Source organism: Rhinoraja longicauda, chromosome 20 (assembly GCF_053455715.1).
Source record: "Rhinoraja longicauda isolate Sanriku21f chromosome 20, sRhiLon1.1, whole genome shotgun sequence".
NCBI lineage: Eukaryota > Metazoa > Chordata > Chondrichthyes > Rajiformes > Arhynchobatidae > Rhinoraja > Rhinoraja longicauda.
Genome location: NC_135972.1, coordinates 16,685,605 through 16,704,830, shown reverse-complemented (window position 1 = coordinate 16,704,830; position 19,226 = coordinate 16,685,605). Strand labels below are relative to the sequence as shown.

The 19,226-nt window shown below is 48.7% G+C and overlaps 1 protein-coding gene across 1 annotated transcript in view; it reads right to left on the bottom strand.

Annotated features, from left to right (window-relative positions):
- Positions 1 to 19,226, bottom strand: part of LOC144603374 (differentially expressed in FDCP 6 homolog) — a 39,096-nt gene that overhangs the window by 9,532 nt on the left and 10,338 nt on the right. The window contains exons 5-10 of the mRNA XM_078416531.1: positions 7,414 to 7,560; positions 6,829 to 6,937; positions 5,061 to 5,242; positions 3,681 to 3,788; positions 2,047 to 2,213; positions 732 to 909 (exon numbers count right to left, since the gene is read on the bottom strand). Of these exons, the coding sequence (XP_078272657.1) occupies positions 732 to 909; positions 2,047 to 2,213; positions 3,681 to 3,788; positions 5,061 to 5,242; positions 6,829 to 6,937; positions 7,414 to 7,560 (891 nt within the window). The remainder of the gene's footprint in view (positions 1 to 731; positions 910 to 2,046; positions 2,214 to 3,680; positions 3,789 to 5,060; positions 5,243 to 6,828; positions 6,938 to 7,413; positions 7,561 to 19,226) is intronic.

Here is a 19,226-nt window from a genome sequence, read left to right as displayed (position 1 = left end):
TCTGCCATTCAATCATGGCTGATCTATCTTTCCCTCTCAACCCCATTCTCGTGCCTTCTCCCCACAACCCTTGACATCCTTGCAAATCAAGAACCTCCACCTTAAAAGTACTCATCGACTTGGCCTCCACAGCCTTCTGTGGTAATGAATTCCACAGATTCACCTCCTTCTGACTAAAGAAATTCCTCCTTATCTTTCTAAAGGTAGGTCCATTTATTCTGAGGCTATATCTTCTGGTCTTAGATACTCCCACTCGTGGAAACCACCTCTCCACATCCACTCCACCAGGCCTTTCACAATTCAGTAAGCTTCAGTGAGGTTCTCTCTCATCCTTCTAAACTCTAGTGAATGCAGGCCCAATGCCGTCAAACGCTCATCATATGTTAACCTAATCATCCCTGGGATCATTTTCGTTAACCTCCTCTGGACTCTCTCCAACGCCAGCACATCCTTTCTCAGAAATGGAGCCCAAAACTGGTCACAATACTCCCAAATTCGTTGGGATTAAATGCCATCTGCCAATGCTCTGCCCATCTTTCCATCTGATCCAGATCCTGTTGCCACTTTTGACAACCTTCCTCACTATCCACAGCAACACCAACTTTATCCACCCTCCTTGTTTCATCCACACAGAGGTCAAACCCGAGTTCCCTTTCACACTACTATGGTGACTCGGCGAGTGGTACAGGGGCCAAGATCTATGCACGGTGTGGCTGGGAGGGTTTACTCACAGCCACATTCTGCTTGTGATGCCGTCGGCTCTCCCTCAGATCATCCACTGCTCGCTGCAGAGCTTGGGTCTCATGGGTCATCTGCTGGCTCTTCTCCTGCCAGAGCCGAGGGTTGAGGTTCTGCTCCGACTTCAGCCTCATCAGCTCCCTCAGCTTCTCCTCCTCCTCCTGCAACAGCCTGAAAACAAGAGTGGCAAAAGGGGGAGTTCTAAAGGGCTGCTTTGCTGCGTGGAACCATTTGACTGTGTGCAACTTTACAGCGAAGTATGGTGAGGAAGGAGGCGATGAAAGCAGCAAGGAAACCTGCACCTCGCACAAACTCAAATCTTGCTAAAGTCCCCTTCAGCCTTTGCACGCGCTGCAATGCAGCAAATACAGCAGGAGTTTGTTTATTTTCCATGAATATGAAAGTGAAAAGCAACCAAATACCTTGCTTTCCCTCCCAGTGGGGAGATAAATATCGCCTGGGAAACAGTGGAGTAATTGTCATTATTATGACCACCAATTCCACACCAACCATACAATTACCATGAATCCTATTTTATCCTCACTACACTGCCAAACTGCCCATTAACCAACCAATCCGCAGCTCTTTGGGATGTGGGAGCATCCGGAGGAAACCCACCTGGCTACAGGGAGGACTTGCAAACTCCTCACAGGCAGCACCGGAGCGGAGGTCAGGATTGAACCTGGTTCCCTGGAGCTGTGAGACAGTGGCTCCACTAACTGTGCCCCGCAGCCAAGTTTTGGGGAAGTGGCAGAAACCTCGTGCCCGAGAGAGAATGGGAGAACCTGGACTATAAAGTAGGACTTGGAGGAGATTTTAAACAGGCTGGCTCCATCACAAACTCACTGTGAGAAAGTGTCAAGCAAAGGCTCATCTTTTGGGCCGCACAGTGGCAGAGCTACTGCCTTACAGCGCCAGAGACCCGGGTTCGATCCTGACTATGGATATTTGTACAGAGCTTGTACTTTCTCCCTGTCACCATGTGGGTTTTCTCCAGATGCTCGTGTTTCTCCCACATTCTAAAGACGTATAGATTTGTCGGTTAATTGGCTTTGGTAAAAAAAAATTGTCCCTAGTGTGTAAGATAGTGTCAGTGTACAGGTTGATCGCTGGTCGGCACAAACTCGATGGGATGAAGGGCCTTTTAGCGAGCTGTGTCCCTTTAGTCTGAGGAATGGGTTATTTTACCACTGAGCTCCCATGTAGATGCCAGGAAGCTCCTGCATGCATTACAGAGGTGCAAGCAGTTCAGTGGTTCCATCCTAACCAGCCCGTTACAAGCCGTCTCGCGGCAGCCCGTGTCCTCACCGTGCCTGTGCCGAGTGTACCGCCTGCTCGCTGGTGCGCGCCTGGATCTCCACCTCCAACGCCTGCTGCAGCCCTTGCTGCATCCGCTCCAGCTCGTGAATCCGGCGCCGCTGAAATCCTGCCTCCACCTCTTTCTGCTCCACCTCCAGCTGCAGATGGAGGTTGTCCTTCAAGGGGAGGAGTAAGAGATCGAGGGTCACAGACAGAATAACTCAGCAGACACCCAACATCAACATTGATGTAGATGTTTGGCACAGATACGGTTTCCCCTGATTCAGTGTTTCCCCGGATTCAGTGTTTCCCCTGATTCCACAGGGCAGGTAGAGGATATTTCCCTTGAGGCTGCTCCATTTAATACTGCCACACCGTTGCTGCATGTTAGATGGAGAGCAAAATCAGATACACAGGTTTAGCTCCACACTGCGTCATAATGGTGGTGAACAATAAACGGGGAGGAGGAGACTCCATGAATATCCTCGCCCTCAAGGACGAAGGGGCACAGTACATGAATGCAAAAGGAGAGAGTGAAGTGTTTGCAACCATCTTCAGGCACAGGTAGCACCCCAGCCTGCCTCCTGCATGATATCAGTAAATGGGGTTTGAGACATAGACTCAGAGAGAGATGCAGCCCAGCCCAGTGTGTCTGCACCAACATAAACCGCCCGTTTGCACGAATCCCACGTTAATTCCATTTGTTGTTCCCCACACATTCTCCTCAACTCCCCTCACCTGCAAAAGAGGTTTCTTATCTATATACTAAAACTCTCGTTTGTTTGTTTGTTTGTTCCTGAACTACAGCCAAAACGGTACACGATAGCGCGACACTTTTAGGCCCACCTAATTCACCGTCGTCCCTTTGGTGCTAATGGAAGAAGTTTCATTGAAATTGGTGGTATATATTTAAAGTTATTCACATTTTAAAGTTTAAATCTATCTCCTAGGGAGGATGGGGGGAGGGAGGGGGAAATGAGGGAGGATAAGGGAGGTTGAGGGGGCTGGAGTGGAGGGAGGAGGAGGAAGGGAGGGGGAGGAGGAGGGAGGGGAGGGGGAGGAAGGAGGAGGGGGGAGAGGGGAGGGGGGAGGAGAGGGTGCTGCACCAATGCAGGAGAGGTTTGGACCCAACGGGTCCACTTGGTCTAGTAGAAACTATTGCTGCGGTGCTGGTAACCTATGCTTGAGTATCTGTATTCATGTTCCTCCAGAGTAGTTAGAACACTGATGTTTATCCAACACTTAAGAATTGTCCATAAGACATTGAGTAGCAAATAGGCTAGGTCCAGTGCACAGCTCCCTCTTCCCTGTCTACCACATTGACAACCCCAAGGCTGGTACAGTGAGGATTAAAAACTCAGCGTGTTCCAATCACCCGGTCTCCATACCTGCTCCTGGATGTCCTTTGTGAGTGAGGTCTGCCTCGGCACAGCCTTTTACTGTGGGCTCATTCCCACTGGACTCTACATTGAAGCTGCTTGAACATCTGCTTTGGGTCTTGCAGGCAAAGCAAATGCCAGGCCTAACCCCAGCCCTAGTCCCAACCATCCCCATCACCAGGCCTAGATGTGGGCCAACACCAGGCCCATATCCAGACCAGGGATCGTGATCAACCACAGGCCAGGCCTTCTGTTAGTTCTTACCTCCTGAGCCTGGTGTAGCTGCTTATGCAGGACCTGCTCCATCTCGTCCTGCTGCCCCATCCACTGGAACTCCTTGTTGTGCCAAATGGCCTGAGCTTCTTCCTGGGCCTAGGAGTCCAACAAGAAGGGGTAGTCATGTGGAGTGGCTAATGATGTGTGAACTGAGGACCATCAGGACTGACTCAGAGACAGCTGGCCCAGTAGTCATGGCAACGGGATTAGATCTTTTCTGCAGTTGGACTTCTTCATGCAGAGGGGAGTCTGTATTGGAACGAGCTGCCACAGGAAGCTGCAGAAGCAGTTACAATTGTGACTTTTAAAAGACATTTGGACCGATATATGGTTAGGTTGGGTTTAAGAGGCCTATGATCCAAATGCAGGCAGATGGAACTAGCCCACAAAAAGACCTTAGTCAACACGATGATGTTCGGCTGAAGGGGCTTTTTCCATGCTGAATAGTTCTATGACTGTGGCCTGTAGATCTTGCAATATTTGGAATCCTTCTTTGGTGGAAAGTCTTTGTCAGGCTGATGTCGGATTTGCCTGGTAGTCCATGGTATCATGTTCTCCTTCCAGTTGGTGTCAGTTCACTGGACCAGGTATTGTTTAAAGTGTAGGAAGATCAAAGCATAACTTGTCTTCCCTCTCCGACACTAATTGGAGGGTGCCTGACTGCTCAAAGGTGAGGAAGAGGGGAAGGGGGAGAGACTGGAGGGATCTCTCCCGCTCTCTTCCATAGTGCCACTCACAGTACAATACTACTCCCTTGGCCCTCATTTCAGGCAATGTAACATACAAGGATGGCAGGAACCTTGCTCCAAGGACATCACTGCTTGATGTGGCCAGGATACCCTGTTATCATGGGATGGCACAGAGAGGCAACAAATGTGGAGGCAGAGGGTGAAGAGGGCACTTACTGAAAGTGTGCTGGAGATCGGTGAAGGTGAGAGAAGGTGGATGAGGTGGAGAGATCACAGGGTTGGGAGAAAATCAGGGTATGTTTGGTCTCATGTACATGCTTGCACATGGATACATACATACAGGTACGCACACGCCCCACAGTTGGGTTGAATACTGTGCACGGTCTAACATGGGTGTATATGGGTGAAACCTCAACACAACCCTGGGATCTCACGGACAAGCTTGAATTACAAACAGGCGACTTGCCCCCTGGAGCCAGTGCACCGGTTTGCCACTGAGTACGTGCATGCGAGTATTCTCATGGTCCTGCCCAGCGTTTCCCCCAATGTGCCATCCAGCACTAATGCCTCCCAGTTCCCCCCCATCCCTCACCCAGTCGTGAGCTTAGACCAGGGGTGCCCACGCTGAGGCAGGAGAGGGTGGCGGGGATTACCAGGAAACGTAGCGAAGCCCACGTACCTGTCTGAGCCTCTCTAGCTCCTGCAGCTGCTTTTGCTTCTCCTGCTGCAACACCGCCAGGCATTGCTCCTCCTCCTTCCTCCTCTGTGCAGCTTGGTGTCGCTGCCCCCGCCGCCTTGCCCTCTGCTCCCTGTGCAGAGGGGGCTTGTTCTCTGCCTGAAGCCCAATGGCCATGGTGATACCTGCACAGAGAACAACATTCACCACACTGAGACACACACACACACACACGGACCCGGTTCCCTCTTCTGTCATCCAGTGCCTATGCCTAAGCAATGGACCACGACATTTATTTCCCAAATCTCAAGCTCCCGGGGGAAAGCGGATACCGCGGGGAGGCGTCTTGGATTCAGGGTTCATCGTGAGCAGGGTGGACACACAACGCCGGGTGCGTTGCCCCAACGCTCCCCAGATCCTCCCACAACATCTTCTCAACCCCCTCCAGGTCACACACCGTCCTGGTCTTGGATATACATCGCCAGTCCTTCCTCATCAACAGCATTGTGGAAGCACCTCCACCAGAAAGCCGGCGGGGGTACAACGGGGGCCGCTCACCAGCACCTTCAGGGGTAACTAAGGTTGAGCAATAAATGCTGGTCTAACTATTACAACAACATCTCAGACATGCATAAAAGTCTTACCAACTCTCGGAAACAACTCCCAAATTGCCCAGGTGCAACACATACATATACACGCAAGTGGGGTCATGCACACATGCCTGCTAACACACACGCAATCATACACATGCTCATATGCAGATAGACACAGATACATACGTGCACACACATTCAAATGCATTTGCATGTAGAAACACATGCATACCTTAGAAGGATATGTTCCAAACACAGGAACATCGGGCCAGCTTGATCTGCATGGATGAGTTGGGCCGAGAGGCCTGTTTCCGTGTTGTATATCTCTATGACAAACATGCATAACCACAGACAAGTCCATGCATACGCACAAATACACATTCTCTGAAACCAGTCTGGTTGGAAATAATGGGGCAAAAGGGCCTCCTTCTCTGTCCTTGAGAAATATGGGAATTCCTCCTCTTGGACACATAATGAATGTTGGAAAGGGAACAAAAAAAATATTGGTGTTGGTTTATTATTGTCACATGTACCGAGATACAGTGAAAAATATACTTGGTACAAAAATATACCGAGATACAGCAATCGCACCAGCTTCTCGTTTTCACCCAACAAACAGCTAACAATGGGCTATTTCCTTTATCATCGTTGCTTTTTTGCATATCTTTCAGTCATTGTTCAATATCTCGCTACATCATCGTCTATATCTCTCGTCTCCCTTTCCCCTGACTAGTCTGAAGAAGGGTCTCGAACCGAAACATCACCCATTCCTTCTCTCCAGAGATGCTGCCTGTCCCGCTGAGTTACCCCAGCATTTTGTGGCTACCTTCAGTGAAAAACACTGTTTTGCGTGCTAACCAGTCAAATCATCCCATACCCGAGTACAACCAACCCAAACTCAGATACAATAGCTGGTGGTCAGAAATCCTGACAGATTTAGACCTGAAAGAGTGGAATGATTGTATTGCACGACAATAGATCCTCTTCCGAGACCAGCACACACAGTATCGCCATGCTCTGGTGCCATCTTGCCAATGTCACCTGTCACAGCCTTCCTCAGGTCTCGTGAACTTCTTCATTTTAGATATTTCCAGGAATTGCAGAAACAAACCCTTCCCCCATCTCCGTGCAGAAGCTGCCCGAAGGCGAAGAGGGACGGGAGGCTGACGATTACTTACTCTCCATCCACTCCTGCCGACGCTTGGTGTCAGATGCACTCAGCTCGTACGCTCGATTCGCAGTTTTGATGCAGAACAAACAGCGCTTCCCCTCCTTGTCCTGGAGCGCCTGTGGGGCGGTAACAAACTCAGAGTAAGGGCCTGAGCCCAGAGCAGGTGGGAGAAGGCGAGGAACACATCAGACGAGAGAGCACGAGCATAGAGTGAAGATGAGGCAACACAGAATGGACAGCAAAGGGGAGGAGAGAAGAGAGAGGGTATGGAACAGAGAAAATAAATCGAGTGAGAGGTGGGCAGAGGAGAGAGTAAACAGTAGACAACAGTGTTATTTCCTATTCACTGCTTTACACCATCTCCCCTCTGCTACCTGCTTTCTGAACAGATGGTACAGACAGGACACCCCGGCGCTGTAGAGCGACAGACCCATTGCCCATTAGAAATAACTCCCCAGTATTGAACAGAGGCAGACTCAATGGTCATTAGAAGTCCCCCCCCCCCAGTGTTTGACAGAGGCAGAGCGTCTCTTCCAGGTCTAAGATTAAGCTTGATGCAATGGTGTATTTTACACCCTGACCCACACTTCACCTCAACCACGCTGTCCTTATTGAGCTGAATTTCCCCCTTCTTCTCCTTGAGGTCCTCGTTGACATAGTACAAGATGGTGCAAGCCTTCAGCACAAACCAACGCTCATTCCAGTTCCGCCGAACAAATCCTTTTTTCCACATGTAGCCCTGTAGAAAGAAACAGGCAGAAGTCAAGGTGCTGTCTAGCAATTGACCCACTGAATTCTCCGAAGTGTTTGTTTTTACCTCCAGATTAAAACATGTGCAGTCTCATCTCATGTCTCCTTGTATGCACCATGCCTACACTCTAGACTTTAGAGATACCGGGTGGAAACAGGCCCTTTGGCCCAGAGTCCGTGCCGACCAGCTACCACCCCATACACTAGCACTATCCTACACACGAGGGACAATTTACAGATGCCAATTAACCTACAAACTGTATGTCTTTGGAGGAAACCAGAGCACCCCGGAGAAAAAACACGTGATCACAGGGAGAACATACAAACTCCGTTCAGACAGCTCCAGTAGGCAGGTTTGAACCCGGACGTGTGGCGCTGTAAGGCAGCAGCTCTCCTGCTGTGCCAGTGTGCCAACCCATAAGAGCAGGTCAGAGGCGAAGTATCCGGTGGTGAGTGACTCACCTCCTGCACTGCACAACTACAAGCACAAAGGAATACTCTCTATTTGACTGGGCGACTGCAACTCCACTAAGAAACGAGAACATTGGTCGTTGAACAGTAGATCACAGGAACAAACCCATCAGCCCACAATGTCTGTACTGAAGATAATACTGAATTTAATTTTTGTCACCATCTGTGCTCCATATTTCTCCATTCTCCACCCGTTCACGCGCTTATTTAAATGCCCTTTAAACACCATATCTGCTCCTAGCATCAGGCCTGGCAGCACATTCCATGCATCCACCACCCTCTGTGTAAAAACGGCTGCCTTACAAATCTCCTTTAAATTTTTCTCTCACCTTAAAGCTCTGCTCCTTAGTCCTTGCCATTTCCACCCTGGGAAAAAGATTCTGTCCACCCTATCTCCATCTCTCATAATTTAATAAACGTCTATCAGGTATCCCCTCAGCTTCTGACACTCCAGAGAAAACAATCTAAGTTTGTCCAACCTCTCCTTGTAGCCAAGACTCACTAACCCAGGCACAATCCTGGTGAACCTCTTCTGCCATCTTCTCCAAACCCTCCACTTCCTTCCTGTAGTGGGGTGACCTGAATTGCACACAATACTCGAACCTGTAGCCTAACCAAAGCCCTAATGAAGATGCTCAACACCGTCCAAAGCAAAGCAGCCTGCTTGACGTAAATATTCACACCCCTACCGCACTGTGGTAAACACTGTCCAGTGTTTACCACCGACAAGGCACACTGCAGTTACTCACCAGGGCTACTCCGACAGCACCTCCCAAATACAACACTGTGGTGGCATCAGCCACTTTCTATGGAGTGGTCTGCTGGAGCAGCAGCATCTCAGCAGCGGAGGGGAAGAGACTCGACAAGCTGATCAGGAAGGCCAGCTCCGTCCTGGGTTGCCCCCTCGACTCAGTACAGGTGGTGGGAGAGAGGAGGATGATGACAAAGATAACATCGCTGCTGGACAACGACTCCCACCCCATGAAGGACACTGTCAGTGCACTGAGTAGCTCCTTCAGTGACAGACTCCTTCACCCCAAGTGTGTGAAGGAGAGATATCAGAGGTCCTTCCTTCCCGCTGCTGCGAGACTGCACAACCAGCGCTACTCCCAGCAGACGAGTCAACAGTAACAGTAAAGGAATACACAGTAAATGATGAGAATTTATCCTTGTCTTTATTTTGATTTATAATGAATGTCTCTTGCTGCTGTAACACTGCAAATTTCCCCGGTGTGGACAAATAAATAAATATATTATTATTATATTAAATACATGGCTCCACCACCAAGAAGGACAAGGGCAGCCGATGCATGGGAGCACCATCACCATTAAGACACCTTGTAGTAACACACCACATCACGGGCTCCATATTGTGGAACACTCTACCCAGCAGCACCGTGGGAGCACTTTTGGAATGACTGTAATGGTTTAAGACCACAGCTCACAGCACCTCCTCAAAGGCAACTGAAGCAATAAAAACTGTTTGGTACATTAGTCCAACGTCCTGAAAAGTCAATAAATTTAAAGAGAAATAGAAGATGTAAAAGGTAATATAAATTAGGAAATTAATTAAAAGATTTGCCAGTTAAAAAAAACGCAGCGAGCAGTTCAAGAAATAATTCACAATTCATAAGAAATGCACTCTATGAGTAAAACTGACTAACTGGATTAGATTAAAAGAATTTAAATGATGACAGTGAGAGTTATAAGATGGAGGATTGGTAGAGTTACAGGAAATAGTGAATGATCAAACACATTGATAAGAATAGGGAAGAGAGTGCATGTGTGAGTAAATCTGCAAGATGTTCAAAAATGATTTGTGTTTTAGCAACTATATAAAATAGATAGCAGCAACAATAATACCAAGGTTGCATATAGAGGTAATGATAGGAAATGTTAATGGTAGGGAATAACAAAATGTCTGAGGGTTTAAAAAAGTATAGTGTAGCAATACGTTTGGCAAAATGGAGGGGGAATAAAAAGATACAATGGCAGAGGAAATTGATTTTCACTGGAGAAGTCCAGAAGAAATTAAAGGGACGAAAACACACAAATTCCCTAGACTTGGTTACTATTTTAATCCTCCTCGCCCCCCACCGAACACATCTCCTAATCAACGTCCTCTCGCCTAGATCCACCTCCTGTCAGCTCCTGCCCCATCTCTTCCCCTCAACTCTCTCTATCTCCCAGCTATCTCCTCTTTACTCCATCAGTCTGAAGAAGGGTCCCAACCCGAAACATCTTCAGACCATTTTCATCCATGATGCTGTCTGGCCAGTAAAGTTCCGTTGTTTTTTTAACTCAAATTTCCCTGGATCTCCTGTCTCCATTCCAGGGAGAATCTGAATAATCTGAATCAGAATCAGTCTGAAGAAGGATCTCGACCCAAAAAGTCACCTATTCCTTTTCCCCAGAGATGCTGCCTGACCCGCTGAGTTACCCTGGCTTTTTGTGTCTATCTCCAGGGTTCTATAAGATGTGTTTGCAAATGTGGTGGCTACATTCTTGATGGTCTTCCAAGTTCCTTGGATTCACAATAAATTGGGAGGCAATACATTTTACGGCACTAGTTGAGGAAGGAGAGAAAAACAGAACGGCAGAGCTGACAGAAGTGACATTTGTTGTCAGTAAAATACTGACATTCATTTTTAAGGGCCTGGTTGCAGGGTACTTGGAAAGTCTAATTATGTCTAAGCAAAGTCAGCTTGTTTTTTGTCTCATATTATACTTTAATCCAACATGAACATAGTTTAGCCCACAGAGTCTATGTCAACTCCTATCAGTTCTTCTCCCCCTCTTGAACCCCTGTAAGTTATCTCTCTCTCTCCCTACTGATACTCCTGCCACACACTCACACTGGGGCCAATTAACCATCCCTTTTTCAGTCAGAGAGTTGCAAATCTGTGGAATTCTCTGCCTCAGAGGGCAGTGGAGGCCAATTCTCTGAATGCATTCAAGAGAGAGCTAGATAGAGCTCTTAAGGATAGCGGAGTCAGGGGGTATGGGGAGAAGGCAGAAACGGGGTACTGATCGAGAATGATCAGCCATGATCACATTGAATGGTGGTGCTGGCTCAAAGGGCCGAATGGCCTACTCCGGCACCTAATGTCTATTGTCTAAACGACTTTGGGATGAGGAAGGAAACCAAAGCACTCAGTGGAAACCCATAAGTCCACAGGGAGAACATGCAAACTCCTCACAGACAGCACCCAATGTCAGCATCGAATCCTGGTTGCTGGAGTTGTCAAGTAGTGGCTCGACTGGATGTGCTGACCTTTTTAAAGGGAGCAATTTGCTTTTACAAATATAATAGTTTTTTTTGGAGTTTTGTCTTTTTTTCCCATTTAATATGCGGCACGGTAGCGCAGCGGTAGAGTTGCTGCTTTACAGCGAATGCAGCGCCGGAGACTCAGGTTCGATCCTGACTACGGGTGCTGCACTGTAAGGAGTTTGTACGTTCTCCCCGTGACCTGCGTGGGTTTTCTCCGAGATCTTCGGTTTCCTCCCACACTCCAAAGACGTACAGGTATGTAGGTTAATTGACTGGGTAAATGTAAAAATTGTCCCTAGTGGGTGTAGGATAGTGTTAATGTACGGGGATCGCTGGGCGGCGCGGACTTGGTGGGCCGAAAAGGCCTGTTTCCGCGCTGTATATATATGATATGATATGATATGATAATATACTAGCAAATGATAGAAATGGAGAGAACTTGGTCGATGCTTCATGGCACAAAGTAAATATGCAGGTAAAGCAAACGATCAGGAAGATTAACAACGCCAGGGATTGTAGTACAAGGGAAATGTGGCTGTGATTGGACAGAGCTCCAGCATTACATCCTTTCAAGTAGTCTGTACAGTTTGGCCTCCATAACCTACAGCAGGATATCCTGGCCAGTGGATCATTGATACAGAATCATGATGCATGGAAACAGGCCATTCCGTCCATCATGTTTGTGCTGGCTACCAACACCAATCCCATTTTCCGGGAATTGGCCTATAACCTTTGCTGCTACAGCATTTCGTGCTTATATAGATACTTCAATATTGTAAGAACGCCCGTCTCCATCACCCCACAGGTAGTGTGTTCCAGATTTCAGCTTCTGGATGAAGAATGTCTTCCTCAAATTTCCTCAATGAATCTCATACCCCTTTCCAGTGTCCTCTGGTCTGAGACACCTCTGTTGAGGAGAAAGGTTTCTCGCTATGTATGCTATCTATCTACCTTAATTCTGAACATCTCATTCGAGTCAGCCCTCAGCTTCCTCCACTGGAAAATAAATCTGGCGTATCCAGTCCCTCCTCATAACTGAATCACTCCATCTCAGGCAATGTCCTATGAATCTCCTCTGCACCATCTCCAGCACAATCATGTCTTTCCTCTAGTGTGGTGACCAGGGAAGCACACAATACTCCAGAGACGTTAGATTGCCTCTTTGGATAAAGAGAAGCTGGGTCTACACAATCTTGGCACATAAGAAGTACAAGTGACCTGTAAAACCAGGAGTGTGTTTGAGGATAAATGCCATGAGGTTGTGCTTCAAGTTGAAGCGTACAGCTGTAGAGGATGCCTCCTCTTGAGCGAGAAAGAGGAGGCAATCTCATGCCCACTTCATTACCTACTTACCCACCTATCCTTGTGTCATCAGCAAATTTAGCAACTGTCCTTTCTGTGTCTTCACCCAAGGCATTTATACAAAGTGTAACAAATTGAAGCCTCAACACCGATCCCTGTGGCACATCACTCAGTGTACCCCACCACACATTTATTCCAACTCTGTACAACTCTGTATCCTGATAATCAATCTTCCATTCACGCCAAACAATCTGAACAAAGAGTACGGGCCACACAGCCTTCCTGCCCTTAATGTCTATAGAACAGCTACCCCTCTTCATTGAATCTGTTCTTTGACCTTTCGGGTCAAATGATAGCATCAGCAGCCTTATTCAACGTGCTGCCTTGTCCCTGAAAAGTAAAAACCTGCAAGAGTGCAGTGGCCTCCAGCCTTCATGCTCATTCCTTACAGTGATGAAGGCCAGGGTTTGGATTCCTTGTTTGGTATAGCAGTGACAGATTTTCTTGCAGCTACAATAATTTGCCAAGGTCAAGGGTGAAGACTCCTACTCCACATTTGGCTCAGATAAGAGATTGCCCGGTCTCAACATGGCACTTCAACGGGATCACATAGCACGGTAGCACAAACTGCTGAATGTTGTAATGTGGTTAAGATAATCGGAACTTTAGAGCCTTGATGCCTTCACCAACACTGGGGAAGGGAATTGTGCTGATCACAGTCAGGAATCAGATATGGAGAGCCAAGGAATGGTTTCACCTTCCCGGGGAACTGCTTGACTGCTTTGGTCTACATTGTGCATGTTTATGTCACTTTTGACCATGGCGTGCAGAGGTGAGCAAGGGTGATGGCATCCCTAAAGCAGTGCAGTTCCTGGCAAATGGAGTACCCCACTTTCATTCTCCACCAGCCTCTTGGCAGTGTTGTGTTGGGCACTGCACCACCACTCAGCTGTAGTCAGTAGAGCATGGACTAGACAGACTGCAAGAAGCCACTGAACAACAGGCAATCCCTTGTCCCCCGGAATCCAGCCCTTTGCATTATGTAGTGCCCAAAACAATGCCAGTTAATGTTGATTATCTGTGGAGAATTGTGTGGACTCCTGAAGAACCTTTCCCCTACCTGCTCATGAGCTGGATGTTCAGGAAGCAAGAGCTCTCACAATTTAGTCAGAGAGAAACCCAGCACTATTACAGGACCTTCTGCTCACCGAGCCCATGCTGACCATTTACACTAATCCTGCTTTATTCCCCTCACATCCCCATCAAGTCAACCTCAGATTCTACCACCCACATCACACACTAGAGGCAAATTACAGTTACCAATTAACCTACCATTGCTGCACGCCTTTGGGATGTGGGAGGACACTGGACCATCCAGAAGAAACCCATGGATTCACCTGGAGAACAGGTAAACTCCACATAGACAGCAACCGATGTCAGAATCAAACCTGGGTCTTTGGCGATACATGATATCCGTTTTACTTGCCGTGCCATTAGTCCACTCTAAAATACGTTGAGAATTATTTCTCCCCCTCCCCCCAAACAGATTTCGCTCGATCCCCCGAGTTCTTCCAGCAGTTTGCTTTCTGCTCCAAATTCCAGTACATGCAGTCTCTTGTATCTCTCAGCATCCCCTCCCCCCCCCCCCCCCCCCCCCCCCCCTCCTCAGAATCTTCCCCGCTTCAATAAAATCACCTATACTCCAATGAATACAAGCCCTACCTACTCTAACGTAGAACTAGTGTAAACGGGTGATCGATAGACAGCGTGGACTTGGTGGGCCGATGGGCCTACATCTCCATAACCCAAACCAAACAAAACTCTGTGAGTGGGCAGATGCAGTTTAATGTGGATAAATGTGAGGTCATCCACTTTGGTGGTAAGAACAGGAAGGCAGATTATTATCTGAATGGTGTCAAGTTATGAAAAGGAGAAGTACAACGGGATCTGGGTGTCCGAGTTCATCAGTCACTGAAAGGAAGCATGCTTGTACAGCAGGCAGTGAAGACAGCCAATGGAATATTGGTCTTCATAAGAGGAGTTGAGTACAGGAGCAAAGAGGTCCTTCTGCAGTTGTACAGGGCTCTAGTGAGACCACACCTGGAGTATTATGTGCAGGTTTGGTCTCCAAACTTGAGGAAGGACATTCTTGCTAGTGAGGGAGTGCAGCGTAGGTTCACGAGGTTAATTCCCGGAAAGGCGGGACTGTCATACGTTGAAAGACTGGAGCGACTGGGCTTGTATACTCTTGAATTTAGAAGGATGAGAGTGGATCTTGAAACATAAGATTATTAAGGGATTAGACACGCTAGAGGCAGCAAATATGTTCCCGACGTTGGGGGAGTCCCGAACCAGGGGTCACAGTTTAAGAATAAGAGGTAGGCCATTTAGAACAGAGATGAGGAAAAACTTTTTCACTCGGAGAGTTTTGAAGCTGTGGAATTCTCTGCCTCAGAAGGCAGGGGAGGCCAATTCTCTGGATGCTTTCAAGAGAGAGTTAGATAGAGCTCTTAATGATAGCAGAGTCAAGGGATATGGGGAGACGGCAGGAACGGGGTACTGATTGTGCATGATCAGCCATGATCACGGTGAATATCGATGCTGGCTCGAATGGCCGAATGGCCTACTCCTGCACCTATTGTCTATTGTCTAAGGACTAAAGTCCTAGCCTGCCAAACCTCTCCCCATACCTCACTGCCTCAAGTCCTGGCAACACCCTTGTACATCTTCTCTGCACTCTTTCCAGCTTAACAACATCCTTCCTTTTGCAGGGTGACCAAAACTGCACACAATACGCAACCTCACCAATACCTTATAAAACTGTAACGTAACATTCCAACTTCTATATTCAATAGTTTAACCAATGAAGGCCAAAGTGCAGAAAGAATTCCTGACCACCCTATCTTTGCCACTTTCAGGGAACTGCATTCCTGGATCTCTCTGCCCTACACAATTCCCCAGGGCATTGCCATTCACTGTGACAGCCCTGCCCTGGTTTAACTTCCCAAAATGCCACATGTCGTACTTACCTGCATTAAACTCCATTAACCATTCCTCGGCCTATTTACCAAACTGAGCAAGATCCTGCAGTAATGTTTGATAGACACCTTCACTAGTTACGATACCACCCACTTTAGTGTCATCCGCAAACTTACTAATAACGCCGTCTACATTCTTATTCAAATTATTGTTGCAATCCACAAATAGCATTGTGTCCAGCATCAAACCCTGAGGCACACCATGTCACAGGCCTCCAGTGCAAAAAACAACCTTCCACCATCACCCTCTGCTTCTTTTCATGAAGCCGATTCTCCGTCCAGTTAGTTAGATCTCCCTGGATCTCATACGATCTAACCTACCAGAGCAGCATTGCTGAAACCTTATCAAATGCCAAGCTAAATTGCATATAAATAATATCTATGGCTTTGCTTGACAGTTGTAGGAAATTAGTTGTTCCTGAACCTGGTGGTGTGGAACTTCAGGCTTCTGTACCTCCTGCCTGATGATGGCAATGAGGAGGGAGCTTGGGCAGGATGGTGATGATCTAAGGTGAGAGGGGGAAACGTTCAGATGTGTAAGGCAAGTTTATTTATCCAGAGTGGTAGGTTTCTGGAATGTACTGCCAGGATAGCTGTAGAAGCAGATACTGTAGCAATATTTAAGAGGCATTTAGATAAGCACATAAACAGGCAGGGTATTGAAGGATGCAGACCACATGCAGGCAGATGGTGCAGGAAAATACCTGCAGATGCTGGTACGAATCGAAGGTATCACAAAACGCTGGAGTAACTCAGCGGGTCAGGCAGCATCTCTGGAGAGAAGGAATGGGTGACGTTTCGGGTCGAGACCCTTCTTCTGACTTAGGTAGACTGGCATTATGGTCGGCATAGACATTGTTGGGCCTGTTGCTGTGCTGCATTGTTCTATGTTCTATGCAAATAACATAGCTGCTACGGATGGAATACAACTGCAGCTACATTATCTATGAGTGGCCAAAGGTGTAGATGAAACAGAATTACCTGGCCCAGATTCAGCCACAAACACTCTAAATGAGCGATGCCCAATGAATGGCACAACATCCTTGCACCAACACACACAGTGCCTCTCTGCACCATTAATATAGATGGCTGCACTCTTATGTTTTATGACATTCTAGCCTTAGAGGGAGTACAGAGAAGGTTCACCAGATTGATCCCTGGGATGGCAGGACTTTCATATGAAGAAAGACTGGATAGACTAGGCTTATACTCGCTGGAATTAAGAAGACTGAGGGGGGATCTTATTGAAACATATAAAATTCTTAAGGGGTTGGAGAGGCTAGATGCGGGAAGATTGTTCCCGATGTTGGGGAAGTCCAGAACCAGGGGTCACAGCTTAAGGATAAGGGGGAAGTCTTTTAGGACCGAGATGAGAAAACATTTCTTCACACAGAGAGTGGCGAGTCTGTGGAATTCTCTGCCACAGAAGGTAGTTGAGGCCAGTTCATTGGCTATATTTAAGAGGGAGTTAGATGTGGCCCTTGTGGCTAAAGGGATCAGGGGGTATGGAGAGAAGGCAGGTACAGGTTACTGAGCTGGATGATCAGCCATGATCATATTGAATGGCAGTGCAGGCTCGAAGGGCCGAATGGCCTACTCCTGCACCTATTTTCTATGTTTCTATGTTTCTAAACAATGAAATTCAAATGTGCAGCAGCCTGCTATCTGATCTCTTGGCAATCTTGTTTGAAATGCATGTTCTGACAAGACCAACTTCTCCAGATACCCGAGTCCACTGCAAAACCACACACCATTGCACAAATCACTTCTGACAGAGGGTGCCTTAATAAGAATTTAATCTATATAATACTAAAACTCTGCGGTCCAACATTCCGTATGTATATACGGAAGATTCCGTATGTATATACGGAAGATTCCGAAGATTTCTGTCCATAACTTACAAACCCTGCTCCTCCCAGACGGTACACCAAAGCGCTACGATTTTTGTACCGCCGTATTCACCATTGACGTGGGCAACTGTTGTAAGTACTTTCGTTCAAATTGAAGCTACCTTTTTAAAGCTAGAGAGATATTAAAGTTTAAATTTTCATTTCTAACACTTTTCTTGAAGGGTCCAAACCCTACTCCTCCCAGACGGTACACCAAAGCGCTACGATTTTTGTACCGCCGTATTCACCATTAACATGGGCAACTATTGTAAGTACTTTCGTTCAAATTGAAGCTACCTTTTTAAAGCTAGAGAGATATTAAAGTATAAATTTTCATTTCTAACCCTTTTCTTGAAGGGGCTTCAGTGCGTGATGTCACAATGGCACCCGTGCACCAATGAGAGATCAGCTCGGTTTTAAATTTACATCTTCAGCTTGTGACGTCACAATGCTTGTGTGAGATTGTTGCAACATTGTTGCGAAAAGCAACTGCCAGTTTTTTAAAGTTGTGCAAGTCACTTAACATACACAGATCAGCATGGGGCCCCTATTCCCTCCCTCCCCCCCTTCCCCCCTCAACCCCTTCCTCCCCACTCCTTCCCACCTCCATCCCCACTCCCTCCCCCCCTCCTCCCCAACTCCCTCCCCACCTCCCTCACCCCTCCTCCCCTAACTCCCCCCCCCTCCCTCCTTCCCTCCATCCCTCCCCCCCTCCCTCCACCCTTCCATCCCTCTCCCCCTCCCCCCTCCTTCCACCCTCCCTCCCCCCCTTCTGGTTACAAAGGAAACCCTACGGGGACGGGCCCAACGGGGAAAGAGGGGTACTGGGAAAAGGGGAGGTCCCCCTCCCTCCCCTCCCCTCCCCCCTCCCCCTCCCCCCTAACCCTCTCCCTCCCCCTTCCCCCCTCCCCTCCTCCCTCCACACCTCCCTCCTCCCTCCCTCCCCTCCTCCCGGTTACAATGGAAACCCTACGAGGACGGGCCCAACGGGGAAAGAGGGGTACTGGGAAAAGGGGAGGTCCCCCTCCCTCCCCCTTACACGCTCCCTCCCTCCCCCTCCCCCTCTCCCTCCCCCTCCCCTCCCCCCTCCCTCCCCCTCCCCTCCTCCCTCCACACCTCCCTCCTCCCTCCCCCCTACCCCCCTCCCTCCCCTCTCCCTCCTCCCCCTTCCCCCTCCCTCCCCCTCCCCTCCTCCCTCCCCCTCCCCTCCTCCCTCCACACCTCCCTCCTCCCTCCCTCCCCCTTCCCTACCTCCCCTCCTCCCGGTTACAATGGAAACCCTACGACGACGGGCCCAACGGGGAAAGAGGGGTACTGGGAAAACGGGTGGTCCCCCTCCCTCCCCCCTTCCCCCCTCCCTACCCCCTCCCTCCCCTCTCCCTCCCCCTTGCCCCTTCCCCCCTCCCCCTCCCCTCCCCCCTCCACACCTCCCTCCTCCCTTCCGTCCCCCCCACTCCCCTCCCGGTTACAATGGAAACCTTACGAGGACGGGCACAACGGGGAAAGAGGGGTACTGGGAAAAGGGGAGGTCCCCCTCCCTCCCCCTTCCACCCTCACCCCTTCCCCCCACCCCTCCCCCTCTCCCTCCCCCCTCCCTCCACCTCCCCCCCTTCCCCCTCCCCCTCCCTCCCCCTCCCCTCCTCCCTCCACACCTCCCTCTTCCCTCCCTCCGCCCTCCCTCCCT